This window comes from Melospiza georgiana, chromosome Z, assembly GCF_028018845.1.
Source record: "Melospiza georgiana isolate bMelGeo1 chromosome Z, bMelGeo1.pri, whole genome shotgun sequence".
Taxonomy (NCBI): domain Eukaryota; kingdom Metazoa; phylum Chordata; class Aves; order Passeriformes; family Passerellidae; genus Melospiza; species Melospiza georgiana.
The window spans coordinates 38337132-38357119 of record NC_080465.1 but is presented as its reverse complement, the minus strand read 5'-3'; the positions used below and the strand labels follow the sequence as shown (position 1 = coordinate 38357119).

The following is a 19988-nucleotide window of genomic DNA, read 5'->3' as shown; positions in this document are numbered from 1 at the left end:
AGAAAGAAAATTGTGTATTACTGAGTTTCTAATTTTGCCAGCAGCTAAAATGCTTCAGGCATGGAAGTGCTTTAAGAATGATCTCCAGGTTTGCAGTAATGATGCAGATTACCAAGGCACTGCTTTTTCTCAGTATATTTAAGGCAGTTAGGGTGGTTCTGAGACAATCAGGGAAAGCCTGTGTAGTTCATTGAGAACAATCAACTAGAGTCTGCTAGTAAGAATAATTAGTTATCTATTTAATGTTAAATAATTTATGGCAAAAGAAGCCACTCAAATTGAAAAAGCTGGTTCAAATAGTTCTTAGGGTAAAGATTAATGGCTTGTTATCCTTCATAAATGTTTGAGTTTATTTTTGATAATTCAGTTCTGTGTGGATATGAAATTTAAAGAATAATGCCGTTAGCGGCACACCGAGTCATACTGTGAATTTACAAAGGCTAAGGCTGCCCATGTGACACTAATTCAGTTTGTTGTTTACATGCATGAGGATAACATTTCATTGCTTTGTTTTATACTCTTTAAAATTAACATTCATACTTTAAAGTTAGGTTGTTTGCAACTCTACTTTTTCTCAAAGGAAACTGAAGGAAGTGATTCCAAATAGGATGGAATTCTAACAAGGATTACCAAATTCTGGAGTGATTGCCACTCACAAGATTTGTGGATAGAATGAATGTCTTATATTTATTGTACTGATTCTGCTGGTCCATCAAGTAAGCAAAGAACAGTACTAAATTTCTGTCACCTGTGGTTGTAATCGGGAGCTTTGCCTAGTGGTATTGTGGTTAATTTCAGTAAAATGAGTGGTTATTCTCTACCCTCTTGTTTCCCTTTCAGTGTACTTTTTTTGGTACAATGTTTGATGCTCCAAATCTGAATGACAACTGAAATTGATAAAGTTAGGTACGAAGGTGAGGGGTAACTTCTTTGACAAAACAAAAAGTACATCCTGCTTAATTTAACTGTGTCCTTTAAGTACTGGAGGATAATGGAAGGAGAAATACCCATCTAAGCTGAAAACTATTATTGATTCAAAAACAAGAAAATAGAAACAGTTGTGCCATACATTTAAGGAGAATGAACATTTCTAAGCACTAGAGCAAGGAAGGGCAACTTTGCATTAGGTTTTTTGTGTTGCAGCTCTCCAATGCATTCATGAAAGGGAATGAAGGCTTAGTGCCCATGGTAGCTTTGTCTGGTCTTCATCCCCCCAAAGCTTTTCTCCCTTCCCAGAAGGAAAGGTACTAATGGGGGCACCTCATTACTTGCAAAATCCTTCCAGCTAACTGTAGAGGTGGATTTTCAGCAGGTTCTGACTACCTGTTCTAGAAAACAAATTTCCTGATTATCATTCTCTTTAATACGGCCTGCCCATTTAGTAGAAACTAAGCAAATTGTCTGTACCAAATATTCTATGGAATATTTCCTCCTAATTAATTTGAAAGTCCATGTCATTATAGGAGTCTGTTTGAGATGTATCTGTTCATCTTAAGCATCAGTTACCTTTTATCTAAATTGAAACTATTTCTGTATTCTGTAATGACTCCTTACTGTGCAATTAAGTATTTTATTCAAACGTCCTGGTTTTGAAAGAGTGAGATTAGGAATGACAGTGTGGCAACAGTTCTCCATGAAGTTTCTTTAAAGTTCCTTTTTAACCTCCTTCAAGGGAAACATGTTGTAGCTGTTTAAGGAGACATAGTTCTTTACAGGTATATTGCAACATATAAAGCATTCCATTCCTACTAGATAGGAGATAAAATTATTTATTTTTTTTTCCTCCAGCCAAGTGTATTAATCGTAAGCTACAAGGAACTTTCAAAAGCAGCTTCTCAGTTTGGACCTTACAAACAAGCAGAATGGAGGCCTGACAGCACAATGATAGCTGTTTCGGTAAGTAGAATTTTTCCTTCTTGCTCTGGTTAAACTATTGCAAACAAAAGCTTGTGTTACCAGTTTCTGTGCTTATAGAACCTTGCAGACTGTAACTACATTTAATTGATACTTGTCTTGTGAAAATATATAATAATACCAATGACTTTTTAGACAATAGAAGCTTTCTTTTGTAGTATTCATTAATTTTTCCCTGTGAGAATTAACTGCAGTTCTTTGTCTTAAAACAGCGGTTAGATGTATTGGCAGGGGGTGATACAATATCTCATTACTTTAGTAATCTGGTAACATAATACAGTAATGTAAAGTTATGTGAATGAAAGAAATAGTTCTGGACTTAGGTAACATAATTATGTTTAACTTGATAAATAGAGTTTAAATGTGAGTCTTAAGAGATGGAGCTGTGGCCTTATTACTGGCTTTCGGTGGTTCAAAAATATTGCAAGTCACTGAGAACACAGAAACAAGGGCTGTGACAAGTGATATGTGAACTCTTCTGTTCGGAATCTTAGAGATGAGATCTTGTCTCACATGGAAATAAAGTCTTGTTTCATAGCTGGTGCTGTGTTCACAGTACTTTGGACTATGTCAGCAGCAGTATTTGAAGTTTGAGTAGCAAGGTGAACACAAGAAAGGTGGGACTACAGTTTATAAGAGTTGCAATATGGGATAATCCTCTTGGTGTCTTTTGGTCAGGTCTTAACATTATGACCAGATCTTAAATTAGATATTGTTATCTTAGTGGAAAACATGACATGATTTATGGAGTAGTTATTCTCTCTAGCAATATCATGATAATCATAAATCAGCTAAACTTCCCATGGTCTGGTTTTCTTTTGCATAATGCAAGTTAATGCAAGTAAATAGTTAGTCTAAAATATTAAAATGGCCTAGAAGTATCTGATGAAATCAATGAAGTTAAGTATTTCTGTTAGTGCCAGATTATATTCTCAGTGAGTACTAATAATTGTCAATAAAGTCAGAAAGATTTCTGTAATTTTTGTTGTGGATCAAAAAGAGTTCTTCAATTTTATATTGCACCAAACACATTTTAAATAAACCTTTATGTAGTAGTTCAGAGGAAATTTGAATTCTTATATTTAATTACTTCGCATATTGTGGGGGTTTTTTTCTGAGATGTTGTGATCCATTTACTCTAGAGACCTCGTGGTTCAGCTGACAGATTAGCTTTAGTTTTTGCCACTTCAGTACTGAACTTTAAATTTTTTCTGCAACTAAATGTGCAGTGCTCTTTTTGGCAGATAGTGTCAGAATGTAAATGCCCATAAAGTCTCATTTTGTAAGCTAAAGTTCTGTGAATTAAAATTCTAAATGATCATCATTTATAAAATAATGAGTGTAATAAGATTTCTAATATTCTTTGTGATTCATAGGATGATATTTCATCCCTGGGTGTACGTATACAAATTATATAGTCAAGCATGTTTGTTATGGTGGTCTTAACATAAGCTGTTTTGCAGTATACTTTAAAAAAAAGATATAGTTTTATTTGGAACAGTTATTGAGTCCTACTGAAAGACGCATTTATAGTATTGCTGGTTTTGTTGTAGTGAGACGGGACAGAAAGTCAGTTTTTGGAGCTTTAATGAAGAAAGTGTTTCTGCAGATGTGTGATTCTCTCAACCCAAGAAGAATTCTGTCCAAGTGAATAGTTTTCTCTTTTTTCTTAACTAACACATTCAAATGAAGGAGCAATGGCAAAGCAAGTTTTTAATGAAAAACCCAGCGATTTTGAACTGAATTAGCATCACTTAATTATTGAAGTCCTGTGCAACACCTGAACATTTCAGTTTGAAAGCTGAATTAGGTGATGTTTATCACCTATTACTACCTGTGCTCATGAGTACTTGGTTGTAGTAATTTTCTGTAATAAATCTTTGTTTTAAGAAGGTGAACATAAGGCTTAGTACATACTTATTAGTGAAGTGGTACATTCTTCCTTTTTTTTTCCTTTTTTTTTTAATGATACATACATCATATGGAATGTAGTCTGAATTTTATGTTCACCCTAACAGTGATATACCATGTTGTTTGTTTCTGACAGCCCAAATATTCAAAGTGTCTTTATGGAAACAAATCACTTAACAGCATATGCTTTGAGGTAAATTTTATTTGTACTGCAGGCAGACTTTGGGCTAGCATATCAAGCTTTATAACATACCTCAAGTAACTGTAAAAGCATGTAGTTAAACAAGCTTAAGCAATTTTCAGTGTCACCATCCCCTAGAAATTGTGACTTCTTTTTCCGCTACTATCTTCTGTTGTTAAACTGTTGGCACATTTCCTAGACAGATCTCATTTTGTCCCCTTATATTTTGTGGTTTCTTCTTTCATATTGCTGACTTTGTGATTTTTCCAGTGTTACTGGGAAATACTTTTTCTTGTTTAGATTAGTACATATATCCAGATAGCTAATTCTAGTAGTAAATCAAACTTAGGAATTGGGTCAAGATGCTTCATTATGGAGAAGTATAGGAGGCATTTTGATCCTTCCCATGTTACAGGCAGCCCTTCAATACAGACTGCTCTTCAGCATGCATTCCATAGATAAGGCAGAGCTTTATTAAACATGTTAGCAAGAAACCATGTTATGAAATTCCTGGCAAGATTCCCAGTGTTTGTACTTCTGACTGTCAAAGATTAGAATGATCAGGGAATGGATGACAGTGATGGTTATTTATTTAGTAAGTTTCACTCAAATGTTTTTAAATTGATGAAACCTCTGTAAATGAATATGATCCATTTGCCAGAAGTCTGTCCTTGAATCCTTCTACACTTCTTCCCCCTCTTCATGGAATTTGAGGTTCTATTTAGAAATGAACCTGTAACAATAGCAACTTTGTGCTTTGAATAGTGTTCAGTAAGGCCCTTTGTACCTTAATATCAGTATAAAGATACTTCACAGTATTGTTTTACTCTTCTTTCCAGGATAAGGTAACTTAGGGGTTAAATATTTAATGATGTAATGGAACGAACCTGTAAAGATGTTAGAAATGAAGACGGTTCTTTACCACATAATACCTGAACATGATATTACAGCACACAGAAAAGCTTCTATTTATTGCCACCCTGTCTCAAGCTCACCATTATTGTTCAGATTTTATTCTTGCTTGAAAAAGATACTCACTTTGAATGAGAATAATAGTGTTTCTTGGAATTCAAAGCCAAAACACAAATTTTCTGAAGCAAAATGTTTGACTGAAATGTGAATATAATCTATGAAATGATACACTAAGCTAACAAGTGTTGCTTTATTCAAAGAAAGGGAAACCAATCTTGCCAAGAAATGTGAAGCCATTCATTTCAGTGCTTTTTGTCTCCAGTCCTTTGGATACATGCCCAGCCCATATTAAAATAATTGGATGGAAATGCTATTTAACCAAAATGTGTTTACTGATTTGCCCAGAAAATAAATTCATGCTGTAAAAAATGACACTTCTTTGAACACATAACATTATTGGTCATCTACTTGTTTCAAGTTTATACAAGCAGCTTCTAAGTATGACTGGAACATCAGGTAACTAAATTATTTGTTCCCTGTATATAGTATAAAGTCATTCTTCCAGAATGATAGAACGTGGCTTGGGATTGAATTATTACAGGTTTTGTGGTAGCTAAAGATAAGTGATGTGAGGATTTTTGGATGGCCAACACTGAGAGGCAGTGCTAAACTCTTTGCATTCAGTAGTGTCCATTTGTGTTCAAGCACTTGGAGAGTTTATTCAGGTACTTCCCACCTTCTACTTTTCTACGCTAATTCATGTAGTTGATAGGAGTTATTTAGAAATATTCAGATATTTCTACATATCTGAAATAGTTGTCAGGTTTTATAGGTTTGTATGAGTTAGAGGAAAATTTCTGGTGGACTGGTGCATAAACAGGATTGTTTTTCAGTTTTTCGATCTCCTGCCTAATCTATTCACTTGACTTTAAGGGTAGGTATGGATTTTATCTGGAATTAATATAAACACACAGTATTTTAAATGTCTGAATTAATGTATATTTGAGTTCAATATATGAGACATACATGGAAATCACATAAGACTAGCAGATTTTACTCACGCTGAGACTAGATATTTATCTTATCAGTATTTCTCTTTCAGACTGCAAATGGATACATCTTATTTTTTGAAATCCCATCAGCAAGAGACAAGTATCTTTATGAGCCAATATATCCTAAGTAAGTATTTTAAACTTTGGATCATCACGGTGTGAAAAAATCTGACTGGACAACTTCTAAGCAGTTTTTATGATAAAAGATGCTTCATTACAGAGTATGTTTTAACACTTGATGAGTATATGAGTATATGGCTGTAGTCCATCTTTTGACCTGTGAAATAGCCCTCAAAGCTCTGGAATTAACTGGAATTTATTGTTGAAGCTTACTTTCCTTTTTTCCAGAAACTTAAGACTAATGTAGACAAGTTATATTACTTTACTTGCCTCTTTGAAGAACTGAATAGCAGTTTTCAAACTGACTCTTCTCGTGTGGCTTACTGTCTTCAGGGGAACAGGCAGACAGCTGCTGCAACTTGTCCAAATAAATAAAGGGATAGTGGATCGTTGTCTGTACATTACATAATGCAGAAAACTAAGCAGTAGTTTATTGTGAGTTTTTCTTGTTCTTTTTGAAAAGTTTGGGGGGTGTTTTAATTTGCAAAATCTGAAAACTTACGAAAATATATATAAAACACAATAAAAGTTGAAAAAGAAGCTTTGTCAAGTTTGCTTAGAATATAACTTGTAGGAAAGCTTGAAAATACCTATTAAGCCATCAGTGACTAACCAGTCTAACTTTTATAAACTTACATAAAACTTTTATAAATGTTTAGTAATTGATATGAATTGTTGACTTGAAAATGCATGTTTTAGTTGTTAGTTGTGTGTTGACCCACCAGGGTTTTAAAATACGTTTGTATAGCACAAAAAGGACTATAATGCAAATTCTGTTCAGTAGAACAAGGTGTTTGTGTGTTTATAATAGGTTGCTCACAGTCTCCTAAGACTATTTATTGTGTGTGCTTACCTTTAAGCAGATGAATGATCTCACTGAATTCACTGGGATTACTAGCTTGTCTATACTTAGCCCTCAATTTTGAAAACCTAAATAAAATTACTACTGCTCTGATTATATTAGATCAAAAGAAAGACACAGGTATTTGTGAGTGAATTGTGCCTCCTGTGATTAATGTAAAATGATTCTTTAAGTTATTAAGATTGAATGAACTTCTTTTGCAGATGCAGATACAGTGCGCTGCCCATAGGCAGTCTCACTAATTTACATTGTAGAGCAAATACTTGGCAGAGGTTAATAAAACAAAAACCCTCCAATCTAAAATGAACAAACAGACAAATGGGACCAAAAGCTAGAATTGAAACTTTTATCTTTCTTTTGGCATATATTCATTTTCCAAAGGCATTATTTCATTGAAATGGTTGGATTTCACTTCTGCTGGGCTGAACAATATCAAATTAGTTTTCTTCACTTTGAAGCCATTACAGATCAGTGAAAGGCCTTGTATGTGGCTTGCCTCATGCTTGAAAGGGGATGTCTTACTGTTTTCTCCCCCTGTAACAGTGTGTTCTTGGCTCCTTCCTCTGTGTTGGCAGCAGTGATTATGCAGCTGTGCCTTAAGTAAAGTCGGGTTGTTGACCTGATGGGGAAACTAAACCTGCTAATCTCCCTTTTTTAACTCTCCCTGTCCCCTGCCCTGGATTCTAGTAGCTTATTTTGCAAGTTGGCATTTAATAAAAGGCTGGCATTAGAAAATGGTGATGTTGAAGTAGTACACTGAGTAGCTACACTGGAAGTTGAAAAGCATGAAGTGACTGTTCAGTGATGCTTGTTTAAGTCTTATGATTCATGGTAAAGCAATTGCTCGGAACATTTTGGCAGTCATGGTGGTATTAATTAGGACTCTTCCAGCTCTGTCTTGTGTGGTTATTTACCTATGCCGGGCAAAGTGAGAGAGAGGGCGATTACTTTTGGAAAAAGTATGAGGGAATCCTTGCATTAGTGAAGTGACATCTGCTGCAAAGTAGTTAGTAAAAACTGAGATGAATGTTCAGTCATGTTGTACTTTATTATTACTAATTGTTGATGTTTATTAAGTGCCCATATCTACTAACTTTTTGTAAACAGAGTGAAGCCTGTTCTTTAGTAACTTTTCTTTAAATAATAGTGGCCAGTTCTGGCAGAAATACAAAACTTCACTGTCATGACTACAATGAGAAAGGGATACCCTCTTAATACAACATTTTCTTGAACAGATTTCTTAAGCTGTGCATGTCAATGTAACAAGATGGTTGTGCGCTGGGAATACACACCAGTAAAATCCTCAGCTGCTCCAAAATACTGGTCTAGTGCAAAATTTCCTAGTTTATTCAATATCCTGAAGTTGAAATTGCACCTAGGTTTGTTAACATGCAGGTGAAAATACTGAGAATGGTTGTGTTTAGATCCTTTTGTCAGCTTAGCTCTTGTTTAAACAAACTGTGCATATTTTACCATAAATGAAAGAAAAAGTGGTTAGTCAGAAAAGGAGGTACTGGGTATATGGTAGATAATTTCTTGATTTCAGTAGTTTTTTGCAAGATTGGGACACTGAAGTAAAGTAAATTCATGTGGTATTGGTACATTTTAAATAACTGCTTTAAAATTTGCTTGATAATGATTTAGCTTTGATTTGAAGAAAAGGATCAAATGAGTTGCTGAAAGTCAAAATTGCTACTGTATGTAGCCTTTGAGCAACATGGACCAGAAGAGCTTGCCTGTGTCTGGTGTGTTAACAGCTATTCTAGCATGCAGCTGTTGTGTAAACTGTAATTGCATTTATGAAAGTTTTTTATTGGTCCAGCTCAAACAAAATGCTTCAAGGTGGAAAGCAAAACAAAACTCTGTGAGAAGTGACAGAAACACTTGGGCTGTTTGTAGCTCAGTATGCGTTCTAGTATGTCTAATCGCAGCATGATTTTTTTCAGGGCCAAGTCTCTCTTTTTTTCTCACTCTAATCAGCACACGTTTAGTAAAAGAGCTAAAGCGTGAATTGAGGCTAAGACGCCATCCTGTTTGAATACCAGAGTCTTTGCTTTTCCTTATCTTTCAGTATTATGAAATACAGAGATTTTGGAAAGTAAGGTTGAGTGAACTTCTCTTGCACCCTGCTGTTGTTTGTATTAAACCAGACGGAATCAGAGCCTAGGAAAATTGATTTCCTGTTTAAAAATGCACATTTCACATGATTGTCTCCTTTTCAAATCACCCAGTTGTAATGGTCTTTATATTCTTAAATCCAGTGTTTTAATGGAAGTACTAAAATCCAAAATTAAAATTTGTTGCTGGAGCCCACAAATCTGTTGAAGCTTGTTGTATTAGTAACTGAGGACAATAGCTCTTACGAAATTTAGAATATGTTAAATACTTAAAGAAGGTTTAGTGGGAAATACTTCTTAAACACTATTTTATACCTTTAGAGATTTAATCTATATGAAATCTACTTATGTAGGTATGGTAAGAGTTAGTCAACTAACCTGTTCAGTATTATGCATATTATATGTAAAAACCTGTTACTAGACTTATATGATAAAACAAGTGCTCATGCCATAAGTGCAAGATATGAATATTTATATATAAAAAAGTAAACTTTTCATTTTTCTTGCTGGAATCTATTGGGGTTTTTGTCATATTATGATATTTTAGGAATGTAGTTTTTCTGTCAAAGAAAATTTTTCTGGCACTGTTGCTGTTTTGCTAGGAATTGCCAGTCTGTTCTTGGAGTGAACTGTCATTCATGCTTAATGAAAACTTACAGTATCCTGCTTAATTTGTGAGACTAAAAACATGGGGAAGAAAGCAGTAATTGTATGGTGTTTAGTTTTTTAAAATTGAGACAGAGTACCCTGCAGTTTTATTCCAGCTCTTGGATGCTTTGCTCCAGTTCAGAGCAGATTTGGAAGAGAATCAGTATTGGCCATTAGCCCACATTCTGGGGTATTTTCTTACAGTGAGCACAAGTACAAAATCCTGCTTCAATTAGTTCGGTCTGGTTTTACCACCCAATTTCTAAGGTAACTACAAGACAAAAAATGAAAAATAATGTAAATAAGGTAAGATTGTAACATTTTAAAATAAAATTTATCTCTGCCTTTGATTCCTTAAGGAAAGTAACAGTGCATCAGCTTTGTAAGCTGTGGCAAGGTACAGTGGAAATTTTTTGAGGATTTTCCAAATGAATTTGTATAGCTATTCTTATGCTTGACAGTAAAGAGGTGAGTAACACCATCAGAGTGGGGGCTTCTCTGTACTGATCTGGTTGTTGTTTCTGTTTAGAGGTTTGCCAAGGAGAGTAACTGAAGTTTTTTTGCTTGAAGAGCATGTGTGACTTAGTGCTGAGGATATTTTTGCCTTTCAAAAAAGACAAAATCTAAAAATTTCACATGGCTAATTAACTAAATGTGGTAATTGGAGAGTGTTTTGTGTCAGGTTTCTTCATATCCTCAAGTGGAGCCTGCATTTGGGGAGTGATAAGAATGTTGTGTAAATTTAGAATGGGACCTCAGTGGTGTAGGTTATTAAGTCTCTGAAAATGCTTTGAAAATTAGTTGTTATCTAACCAGTATGAATTTTTGAAGAAACTAGTTCATATGATGGTTTTCAAAGCTGTATTGTTGCTTATATACCTGGTTACTCTATTCATGTCTTATCTTTCTGGCATTTTTAAAAGCTGTCTATCTCCTTTTCTATAGCCTGATGGTTTAAAGGTGCCATAAATTACCTCATCAGTGGACCTTTTCTTCCTGATTCAATGACTGAAGATTACTATGTACAAAGGTTTTGAACTTCTAACTCTGCAAGGGTAATAAGTGAGGTGTACAGTGAATTAACTTACTAGGTAGTTTGTGCTCAGCATTAAGCTTCTGCTGAACTTTACCATTGTGGTTTTCCCTGTAAGATTTTAGGACTGTTTGAAAAATATATATTTAAAACTAGATTAGCTGAAGAACTTTGATTAACCATTGCAACCATTGGAACCATATGGAACTTCTATTAACCATTATGGCACTTGCAAACTCTTGATGGTGGTTCGAGATGTTTTAACCTTTTAATTAAAGGGAAACACAGGTTGGATATCAGGAAAAAGTTTTTTACAGAAAGAGTGATAAAGTACTGGAATGGTCTGCCCAGGGAGGTGGTGGAGTCACCATTCCTGGATGCGTTGAAAAAAAGATGTAGCACTCAGTGCCATGGTTAGTTAGGGCATGGACTGGATTCGATGATCTTAAAGGTCTCTTCCAACCCAGTGATTTTGTGGTTCTGTAACTGTTGTCAAGAAATCTTTGCAACAGAAATAATCATTTAGTAAACCATTTAGCCTTTTTATATGTATAGTTGATTAATATGCTAGCTAGCTGTTTCTTAAACTGCAGAAATGTGCTACTACCTAATTGTATTGTAAAGGCTATACTAAGAACTACTTTTCTAAGCACTTATTCTTCATAGTTGTTACCATAAACTCACTTTAATTTTGTTGGTGCAGCTATTGCCAGTCTGTATGAATACATCTCTGCATCCAGTCAGATGTATTTAATCCTCAGCTGGTGGTTGCCTGCGGTGTGTGGTGCAGAGATGCAGGTTTAAGGAGTGAAAATATGCTAGATGCATGAAAACCAAATCTCACAGGTGGTGATGCAGTCTTTTTAAATCAGGTATGAAAAAATGAAGTCCTCAGCTTTTCAGTGTGAACATTTCTGAACTGTTCACATGAACCATTGCAAAATGGTTAGGAAAATTGTGTAATTGTGCTAATGCCAAGATAATGGCTGTTGTCAGGTTTCTTCCTTCTTGACTTCGAGAAGAACAACTTGTTGGTGTTGTAAATTATTTTAGAAACATTGCCCTGCTTTTGTCTTATGAATATTGCCATTAATAGATGAACCATCATGATTTTTAATCTTCTTCTTGTCCCTTCCTTCCCACTCTAAGTACTATTGAAGAAGTAATTTTTTCAGGAACAACTAAGAAGATCATAGCCCAAAACTGGTATAAAAGTATTTTACCTTGTTTGTATCAAACAATTGTTCTAGAAATTATTTTTAAGTGTCTGCAGTCTTTCTTATTTTTTTCAGTGAAATGTCTCCATTACTTCTCATTACTTGCACGGTTTAGCTAGTGAGAATGGATGCTGCTGCCTTGTTTGTTGTTTGTTTGGCTTTTTAAGTAATACATTGTTTGCCATTAGCCACAGTATTTTTTTTTGAAGTACTGTATTTTTTTACTCTGAGAGCGTTTCTGAATTTTTCTAAACTATTATCCAACAATAACTGCCAACTGTATTACTATGATTACCCCAAATAGTACAGTGGAAACTTAAATATGAATTTATTGCTAATTCTGTCTCCAAGTTAGAATTCTCCATTACTAAGCAGAAAGCAGTGGACTTTATTTTAAAATACTAGAACAGACTTAAATATAATATGTGTTGTGTATCTTAACTGCAATTATAAAGAAACTCCCTAAGTTTCTAAGTTTCAGATTCTGCTATAATTAACTTCTTAAGTATTTCTTTGATACTTTTGGTAGTAGTGACAAATTTGTCTGTGCATCATGTTGTATGACTTAACTGCTGTGCAGTTAGTGGAGGCCATAAATGCAGTACTGTGCACCTAGAAAAATTAGCTGGCTGGTGTCCTGTTTCCTCCCTGAACTTCCCACCATTTCAGATAACAAACTTCAAGAAATTCTTCCTACCAGAAGAGGCTTCCTACCAGAAGAGTCTGACTCTGCTTTTGCATGGTGCTGCCTCTTTCTTGAATTTAGGATGCTTCTAAGTTTGGTGTGTTGGGGCTTTTAAAAACTGCATCCCTATTCTTTCCCTGTTTCAGATTTTATTGGGTTGCAGATTTTCCTCAGTTCTGAGTTTTAAGAGATTTATTCACGGGCTTAGTTACATTAACAGATGCCATGCAAATAGCAATGATTATATTTGATTTGACATACAGCTGGTCAATCGCTGGAATATATTCCTCTCAATTCTTGTGCAAAACTTCAAGTTTGGCTGCAGCCATAGCAGATGCTGATGTGGCAACCCAGACCAAACATTCTTTCCTGTTTCAGTCATCTGTGTGCATTCTTCGTTTAAAGGTCAAAGGAACTCAGCCAGTAAGGCTGACTCATGCAGATGTGGACTGTATGAACATCGTGTACTTTCGGTAGCACCTCCTTTGCACCCATACTAGGGGCTTCTTTTTGAATTGATAAATTAGACAAAATCATAGGCAATGAGTTGAAATAGTGGCATTTTTGGAGTTTCAGTCAAGGTGATGTACCGCAACTCTGTGTGGATTGTGCTCTTGCAAGGTGGGTAAAAGAAGCCTTTTTGGGACAGGAATGATAGTGCCCGAGTGGAAAAGGTACCACAGATGGTGACCAATTCACTAAAACTAGCTTGTGAAACTGAAAATATTCAAATATTCTTGCAAGCTATTTTTTTATCAAAGGTGTTGAAGGGAAAAAAAGCCAGCCTTCGTGGAGACTTGAAATTTTTCTTCCTGCAAAACAGGAAGAAAAATAGTCTTTTAAACTATGTTGTTACCATTCTGGCTTTGTAGCTTGTGCTGTGCAGAAACACTGAGTTTACACTTGGTTATGTACTTTGGTCAGGTAAAACAGACATGCTAAGTTGTGTCTTATACCTACCTAACAGCAACATTTCTGCATTACTCAACCCTTTCATCTCAGTTTTAGTCACTTGCTTGCACAATTCAGTTGTACCACTGATTGTTGATAAACCAGAGTAATTTCATCTAGTTTGGGAGTATACTTTCTGGAACTGTATGTTCACATGTGTTGAAAAGCCTATCTCCAAACACCTGGGGTTTTGTACATTTTAAAAAATACCGCAACAACCCCACCATGCTAGTATTATTAAAAAAAGAAATGACTGCTTTTTTCAGGGGTCCTGTCAGTTCATGATGGCTAGCTTACATGAAGGCCTAGATCTTTCCTAAGACAGCTGTCTTTTAGAATTAATTTTTGTTCAAAATGCAAACCAAACATTCTAATAATTTGAACAAGTTGCACATCTTTTGGTGGTGGATTAACTAACCTTAAAATAATTTTTTCTCATTTTTCGATGTAATTCTTCACAGCCACCATAGTTTCGTTCTGGAAAAATGATACTACTTTCATCTGCTAAATCCAGATTGACAAAAGTTACCTTGGTCTTACCTTAGCTGGCATATATCTTTGTCCTTGCTACACAAGGAAAGGTATAATCCCCATTGAAGAATACCAGATATGAATATGGCATTGCTATAAAATGGTAATGAATTAAGGAACTTGATATCTACTGAGATAAAAAAGACAGGAAAGAGATTTATGCATCCTTGTGCTTTTAAACTTCTCCAAAACTGCATCTTCTTTAGTTTCTGCCATGTCTTAGGCAGTTATATTTGCTACCCTGATGTAAATTAAAATAAATGTTCTGTCAGTTAAAACACAGGTAAAGATTACGTGAATCTGTGTACTTATCTATTGTTTCTGACTGTTGAAGTTACTACAAATTGTAACTTGTCTGCAATGCCTTTTGTATTCATAGTTTACTTTGCTTACTACCATAATGCTCATTAGATAACTGAGCTGAATGACATGTTATTTATGAGTGTAGGTTAGTTTTCATTTAAAAAAAAGTTTAAAAAGCACATGGCATGTCTGATAACCCAGATAAATAAGGAATACTTTAATGATGCTGTATGGTCATGTAAAATGATGTTGTGACATAATCAATGGAATTCTACATCTAGAAGTTGATACTTTGTAATGGTCTGTTAAAAGGGATGGAATCAGTGTTCAGTCAGCTCTTCTTAGTAGGTCTTAGGTTAAAACTAGTAAATTTGCTTCAGGGAGAAATATTCCTATGAAATACTGTGATAGATGTCTACTTGTATGATACCTACTGAATTTATATTATAAACATTGATCTGGCAAAAGGAATGGAAGAAACAGAAACATTTTGAAGTCTGTAATACCTGTAATGCATCTTGAAAAGTAATAAATTGGAGATACTTAATAATTCAGCAATTTAATTACTGTAAACAGTTGAATAACAATTTATTAAATCAGATTTTTCACTGATACATATCCCTTATTTTAGGAGTATTAAGGCAGGCCACACAGCTAATGTAATGTTCATTCTCTATTCATTTGTCTTATTTTGTCTACGTACTAGACTAAACTTTTAGCATTAAAATTACATCCTAGGTATTCAGTGCTGGTTGTGGGGGTGTGGGTGTATACATAGATATACATATATATACACACATATAAATATGGGGAAAAAAAGACCACAGGAATGTAAGTCCGTAACTCTTGCATCTTTTGAAGGACAACCTGTTTCAATTAAAACATTTCTCTTGTATTTTAGAGGAAGCCCTCATCTGAAGGGGACCCCACATTATAAGGAAGAACAATGTGCTCCTTCATTAAATCTAGAAATGAAGAAAGTGCTGGACTTGCAAGCCTCTATCACAAGGTATGCTCATTAATTGGGTCTTGAGAATTTTTCCATATGTATCAATACTTTTTAAAAAGTGAAGGGAAAACTGGATGGAAGAAAAGGCTTCTAGTAAGTTTCTACACTTATTAATACTAATGACTAGTATTAGTAAGTTACTATTAGCAGCTAGTAAGTCTGAGGAGATGAAAAAGTGAATTGCTGTTTAAGAATTCTTTCTGTTCTTGGCTGTACTGATATTTTCAGCATACAGAAGTATGCTCAGTATTCCTGTGTAATACTATAAATGAGTTTGTCCTTCAGATCCAAGTGTGTATTAGAGATTTCATGGAGGTGTTGGTCAGTTAGAGAAAAACTGTATGCAGGGTTCCAGCATTTCTCCAGATGCCTGCAGAGAGTCCACCTTTGTCCTTTTTCTTTACCTCTTGCATTTTTGTGGTCATGGCCTGTCCTATAAAGAAATTTTGAACATGATAAATAAGTATGCGTGAAAGGTTGCTGAAACTTCATAGCATTTGAGGAGGTGGGAAAGTAACAAAGTGAAGTTTGGGAAGAGGCTCCTTAGGACAAAATGACTGTTGGAAGAAATGCAGTATATACTGGAAAAAGGTTTGTATTAGTTGTCAGGAGTTGGGAAATGTTTAAGAAAGGATTTAGGAGGAGTCTAATTTCTCCTTCACCAGTTCATTCCAACCACAGATTAAAATGTATTGTGAATTATTTACAGCCTAGGCAGCATTGTTAATTTTCTGGGATAGGTGAATAATTGATTGTTGTCAGCAATGTCTTAAGGTTAGTCAAAAGTATTGAAAAGATCTTCAGCAGTTAGTATCCCAGTTAAGCAATTACTCTAACAATACAGACCTGTTCATGAACAGTGATTGCTGGAGAGAAGTTGAGGTGTATACCATATTTTGTCAGCGTGGTAAGTTTGTAATTTTACAATGCAGTTGCTGGTACAAAAGGCAGTAATACAGTGTTTATGATATTAATTGATACTTCTGTGACATTGATTTGATACAAAGTGTTTTTAGGGATTAACAAATATCTTTTATTAGTTTGCAGTCCATGTTAGAAGATCTACTTGTGGCTACTGCTGATGGATTTCTCCATCTCATTCACTGGGATGGGATGACCAATGGGAGGAAGGCCATCAACCTATGTACAGTTCCATTTTCTGTAGATCTGCAGTCTTCTCGAGGTAGGTTTTAGGGATTCTATTGCTTATAACAGTTACGTCTTAGTGACATACCATCTGATATAAAATATTCTCTCTGTTCTTAAGCAGAGATGAGAAAAATTTGCCATTTGTAAATGGGAATGAAATAGCCTGTTTAAATTAGGTTTTCTCATTGAGGTAATAAGTGAACATCTGAAATGTCTGTTAGCTTGCAATATTTCTGTGTTCACTTATTTTTAAATTACTCATACTTTCTCAGCAGGTTCACTTATGGGATTTGAAGATGTTTACATCAGAGATATGGAATACTGTGCCACGCTTGATGGCTTTGCTGTTGTTTTTAATGATGGCAGAGTTGGTTTCATTACACCGATGTCAAGTAGATTCACTGCTGAGGTATGTTTCCTTTAGCATTTATATCATGCACAATAAATGTGTTTTCCTTGGTTTCTGCATTTCAGTTGGCTTTTTACTTTAAATTCTGTTCAGCTACAAAGAAACTAAAATTTGACATCTGCTTAAGACATGACATAAGAACAAGGCTGCATTTTGTAGCATAATTTGAGCTAGATTTTTATAGGGTTGATAGCGCTGGGAGGCCATAATTGATAATAACTTCCATTTATTCATTGAAATTGTCATTACAGACTGTGTCTTACTGTGTCAGATCAATAGCCTTCCTGTTAAAAGTTACAAGTGGGATGACAGGAAGTGGTATCTCCTAAATATAAGTACTATGTCTAGGACTTAGTTCTTATCAAGTCCATCTCTTTCTCATAGTGACAAGCATACTTCAGAATTTCTTTAACAGGAATCTTTTCCAAATTTTCTCACCTGTAATTTGGCCTAAATACTATTACAATTTGTTGTTACATATCTGTGTTTTAATTACAGAGTACCAAAAAGAGTAGATCTATATCAGATTCCTTCACCCACTTAAAGCACTTGTGATCTCAGCTGTTGCAGATGAAAACTTACTTTTATGTTTTTCTTTCTTTCTTCATTCTTAATACCATCTACCAATTTTTTCCCCCTAGGCAGAGTTAGGAACTTTTTTGCCTTACAGGTATTGACTTGTTTTGTTAATAAGAGATCTTATAAACAGTTTTCTTACATACTGATATCTCTCTGTAATTTATATTAAGAAGAATGAAACCAGTTTTGCATTTACTGGATTTTATTTATATGAGCCATGTAATTTGATCTTGACATTAATAGAAATGTTGAGATCATAAAGGTCAACTGACAGATGTGTAATATGGTGGACATGGATAGAAGCTGACTGCTATTAATAAAAGCACTGTTTAACAAAAAATGTTCTGAATTCCTTTCTCTACAGCAACTCCATGGTGTTTGGGCACAAGATGTAGTTGATGGAACTTGTGTGGCAGTGAATAACAAATACAGGCTAATGGCATTTGGATGTGCCAAGTAAGTTTTTTAAGGCTGGTTCAGAGCAGGGGAAGATTGTTTCATTATAAATCTGAATTAGTAGTTACTTCTTACTAAGTTGGGTTGCAAGAACTGTAAAGATGAAAATAATCAGTCTGCCTGGAGATTACATAATGTGCTGTCAAAGAGTCAGGAGAGAGGTGGAAAGAAATGGTTGCTTGGTTGAACGGCATTTGAGATTTATGTTTGCTGTTCAGGTCTCGGGGAAAAAAAATTAAAAGGTGGCTCAACCAGTAGCAAGGATTGGAAAGTGCTGCAATCCCAGCTAATGTCAAAGCAGGATTATAAAGTCAGTTTTAAGTAGTTAGTCATAGTAATATTGGACAAGAATCAGCACTTGGCACTCAGCTGAGAAGATGCTCTGTGCAGTCATGATTTGGTCAAGAAAAATATTGCCTGTTAGAGTAACTGTGAATATTTGTCAATTAAATGTTGCAGAAGTACTTTTAGTTGTGGTATTTTGCATACTGCTCCTTCAAGTCCCCCCTGTATAATAGTGCTTAAGCTGGACTTAGAGTGCAGCTTTTTATTTTCTTTGATTGTATTTTACTTAGGTTTTGTTTCATAACATTTTTAAAAATCTGGTTTATTTTACATCTGTCCTCTTAAGAACTAGTATTCTTGTTTGTAGTAACAATACAGTGTGTTGGTGTTTCATCAGAAACAGGAATATTTACTTTGATTAACTGATCATAGTATGCCTTAGTACATCCCTGATGAAACTTTGGCACTGAGTAACTACTGCCTTCTCTCATGGATTGTCTGGCAGTTGGAAGCCATAAATGTATGTGGACTGTATGTACATATGTATCTTAGGAGAATGAAGTCTTTTCAGTACATGGATTATTCTAGGGCTGGTGGTTTGGGTCCTCTGATGCCTTCTGGAAAGCATCTTAGTAATTTGTTTCACAAAGTTCTTTGACTATTACTTGATTCAACATCTCTGTTCTAGATAAATTTGTTACTGGTGAGAGAAATAGCATCTTTTCTTAGCCTCTTGAAACTGATAAGAAATCCAAATGATCCGTAGTCTAAAGCATGTGTAATGTCTTCCAGTGGCTCTGTGCAGGTTTATACAATAGATACCACCACTGGCGCCATGCAGTTTTCTCATAAATTGGAACTGACACCAAAACAATATCCTGGTGAGCTACTTTTATTGCTAGAATTTTCCAGCTGCTTTTAGGTTATGCTATATTTTTTATCATTGGCTAGTTAACCTCTGTTTGTTTGCATAATCACTGATGTGAATACTATTTACTCCTGTCTGTTTATAATAATTAACTCTTGTGTCTTTGCACTTTTAGCAGCTTGCTTTTTAATTAACTTTTGGATATGTTTTGTGTATGTGAGCGTTCAGGTGGCTGGTTTGTGTTTTTGTGGGGTTTTTAAACTAATTCTTAGTCTTGAAATTAATTTTCAGTTACTTCAGGAAATTAAAGGTTATTGCCAAAACTGATAATGAGTATAATAGAAGTGTGAATTAATTTGAAGTGACTGATATACAGAGTACAGAAAAATACTGAGTAATGCAGCTTCCTTCCTGCACTGCAGTGTATTTTTTCATGTAGTATTCTGTGCTTAAGAGTAAGGAGCATACCAAGTGGGTAAATTGCATCCTCAACTGAAAATATATGTGTCTATTGGTTTTCAGTTAAAAAACAAGTCCATAAGTAAGTTTTACAGTTGTGTTAAGTGCCTCTATTGTCCAAAAAGTTATTTTAATAGAATTGTGGTTGTGTGGTTGTCTTATAGCAGTGTACTTCTGGCATGTTTTCCTGTATTAATAGTTTCTTATGAAACCAAGCATGCATTGGAAAGAAACTACTTTTTGTTTGCTACTTATTCACGTTGAGATGGTCAGTTTGATAAATGCATCAGTTAATTGAAAAATCAAATATCTACTTCCATATATTTCTGTTTATACT

At 34.9% G+C, this 19988-nt stretch overlaps 1 protein-coding gene across 4 annotated transcripts in view; it reads left to right on the top strand.

The window, feature by feature from the left end:
- The window catches only part of RIC1 (RIC1 homolog, RAB6A GEF complex partner 1), a 44690-nt gene that overhangs the window by 7624 nt on the left and 17078 nt on the right, over positions 1 to 19988 (top strand). For 2 of the 4 annotated variants that reach the window (XM_058043941.1, XM_058043945.1), the window contains exons 2-8: positions 1789 to 1896; positions 6021 to 6097; positions 15339 to 15446; positions 16487 to 16629; positions 16868 to 17004; positions 17948 to 18039; positions 19117 to 19205. In XM_058043941.1, coding sequence (XP_057899924.1) covers positions 1789 to 1896; positions 6021 to 6097; positions 15339 to 15446; positions 16487 to 16629; positions 16868 to 17004; positions 17948 to 18039; positions 19117 to 19205 — 754 coding nt within the window. Of the gene's footprint in view, positions 1 to 1788; positions 1897 to 6020; positions 6098 to 9978; positions 10024 to 15338; positions 15447 to 16486; positions 16630 to 16867; positions 17005 to 17947; positions 18040 to 19116; positions 19206 to 19988 lie in introns of those variants that run through there. The other 2 variants (XM_058043942.1, XM_058043944.1) reach the window with 2 other exon arrangements.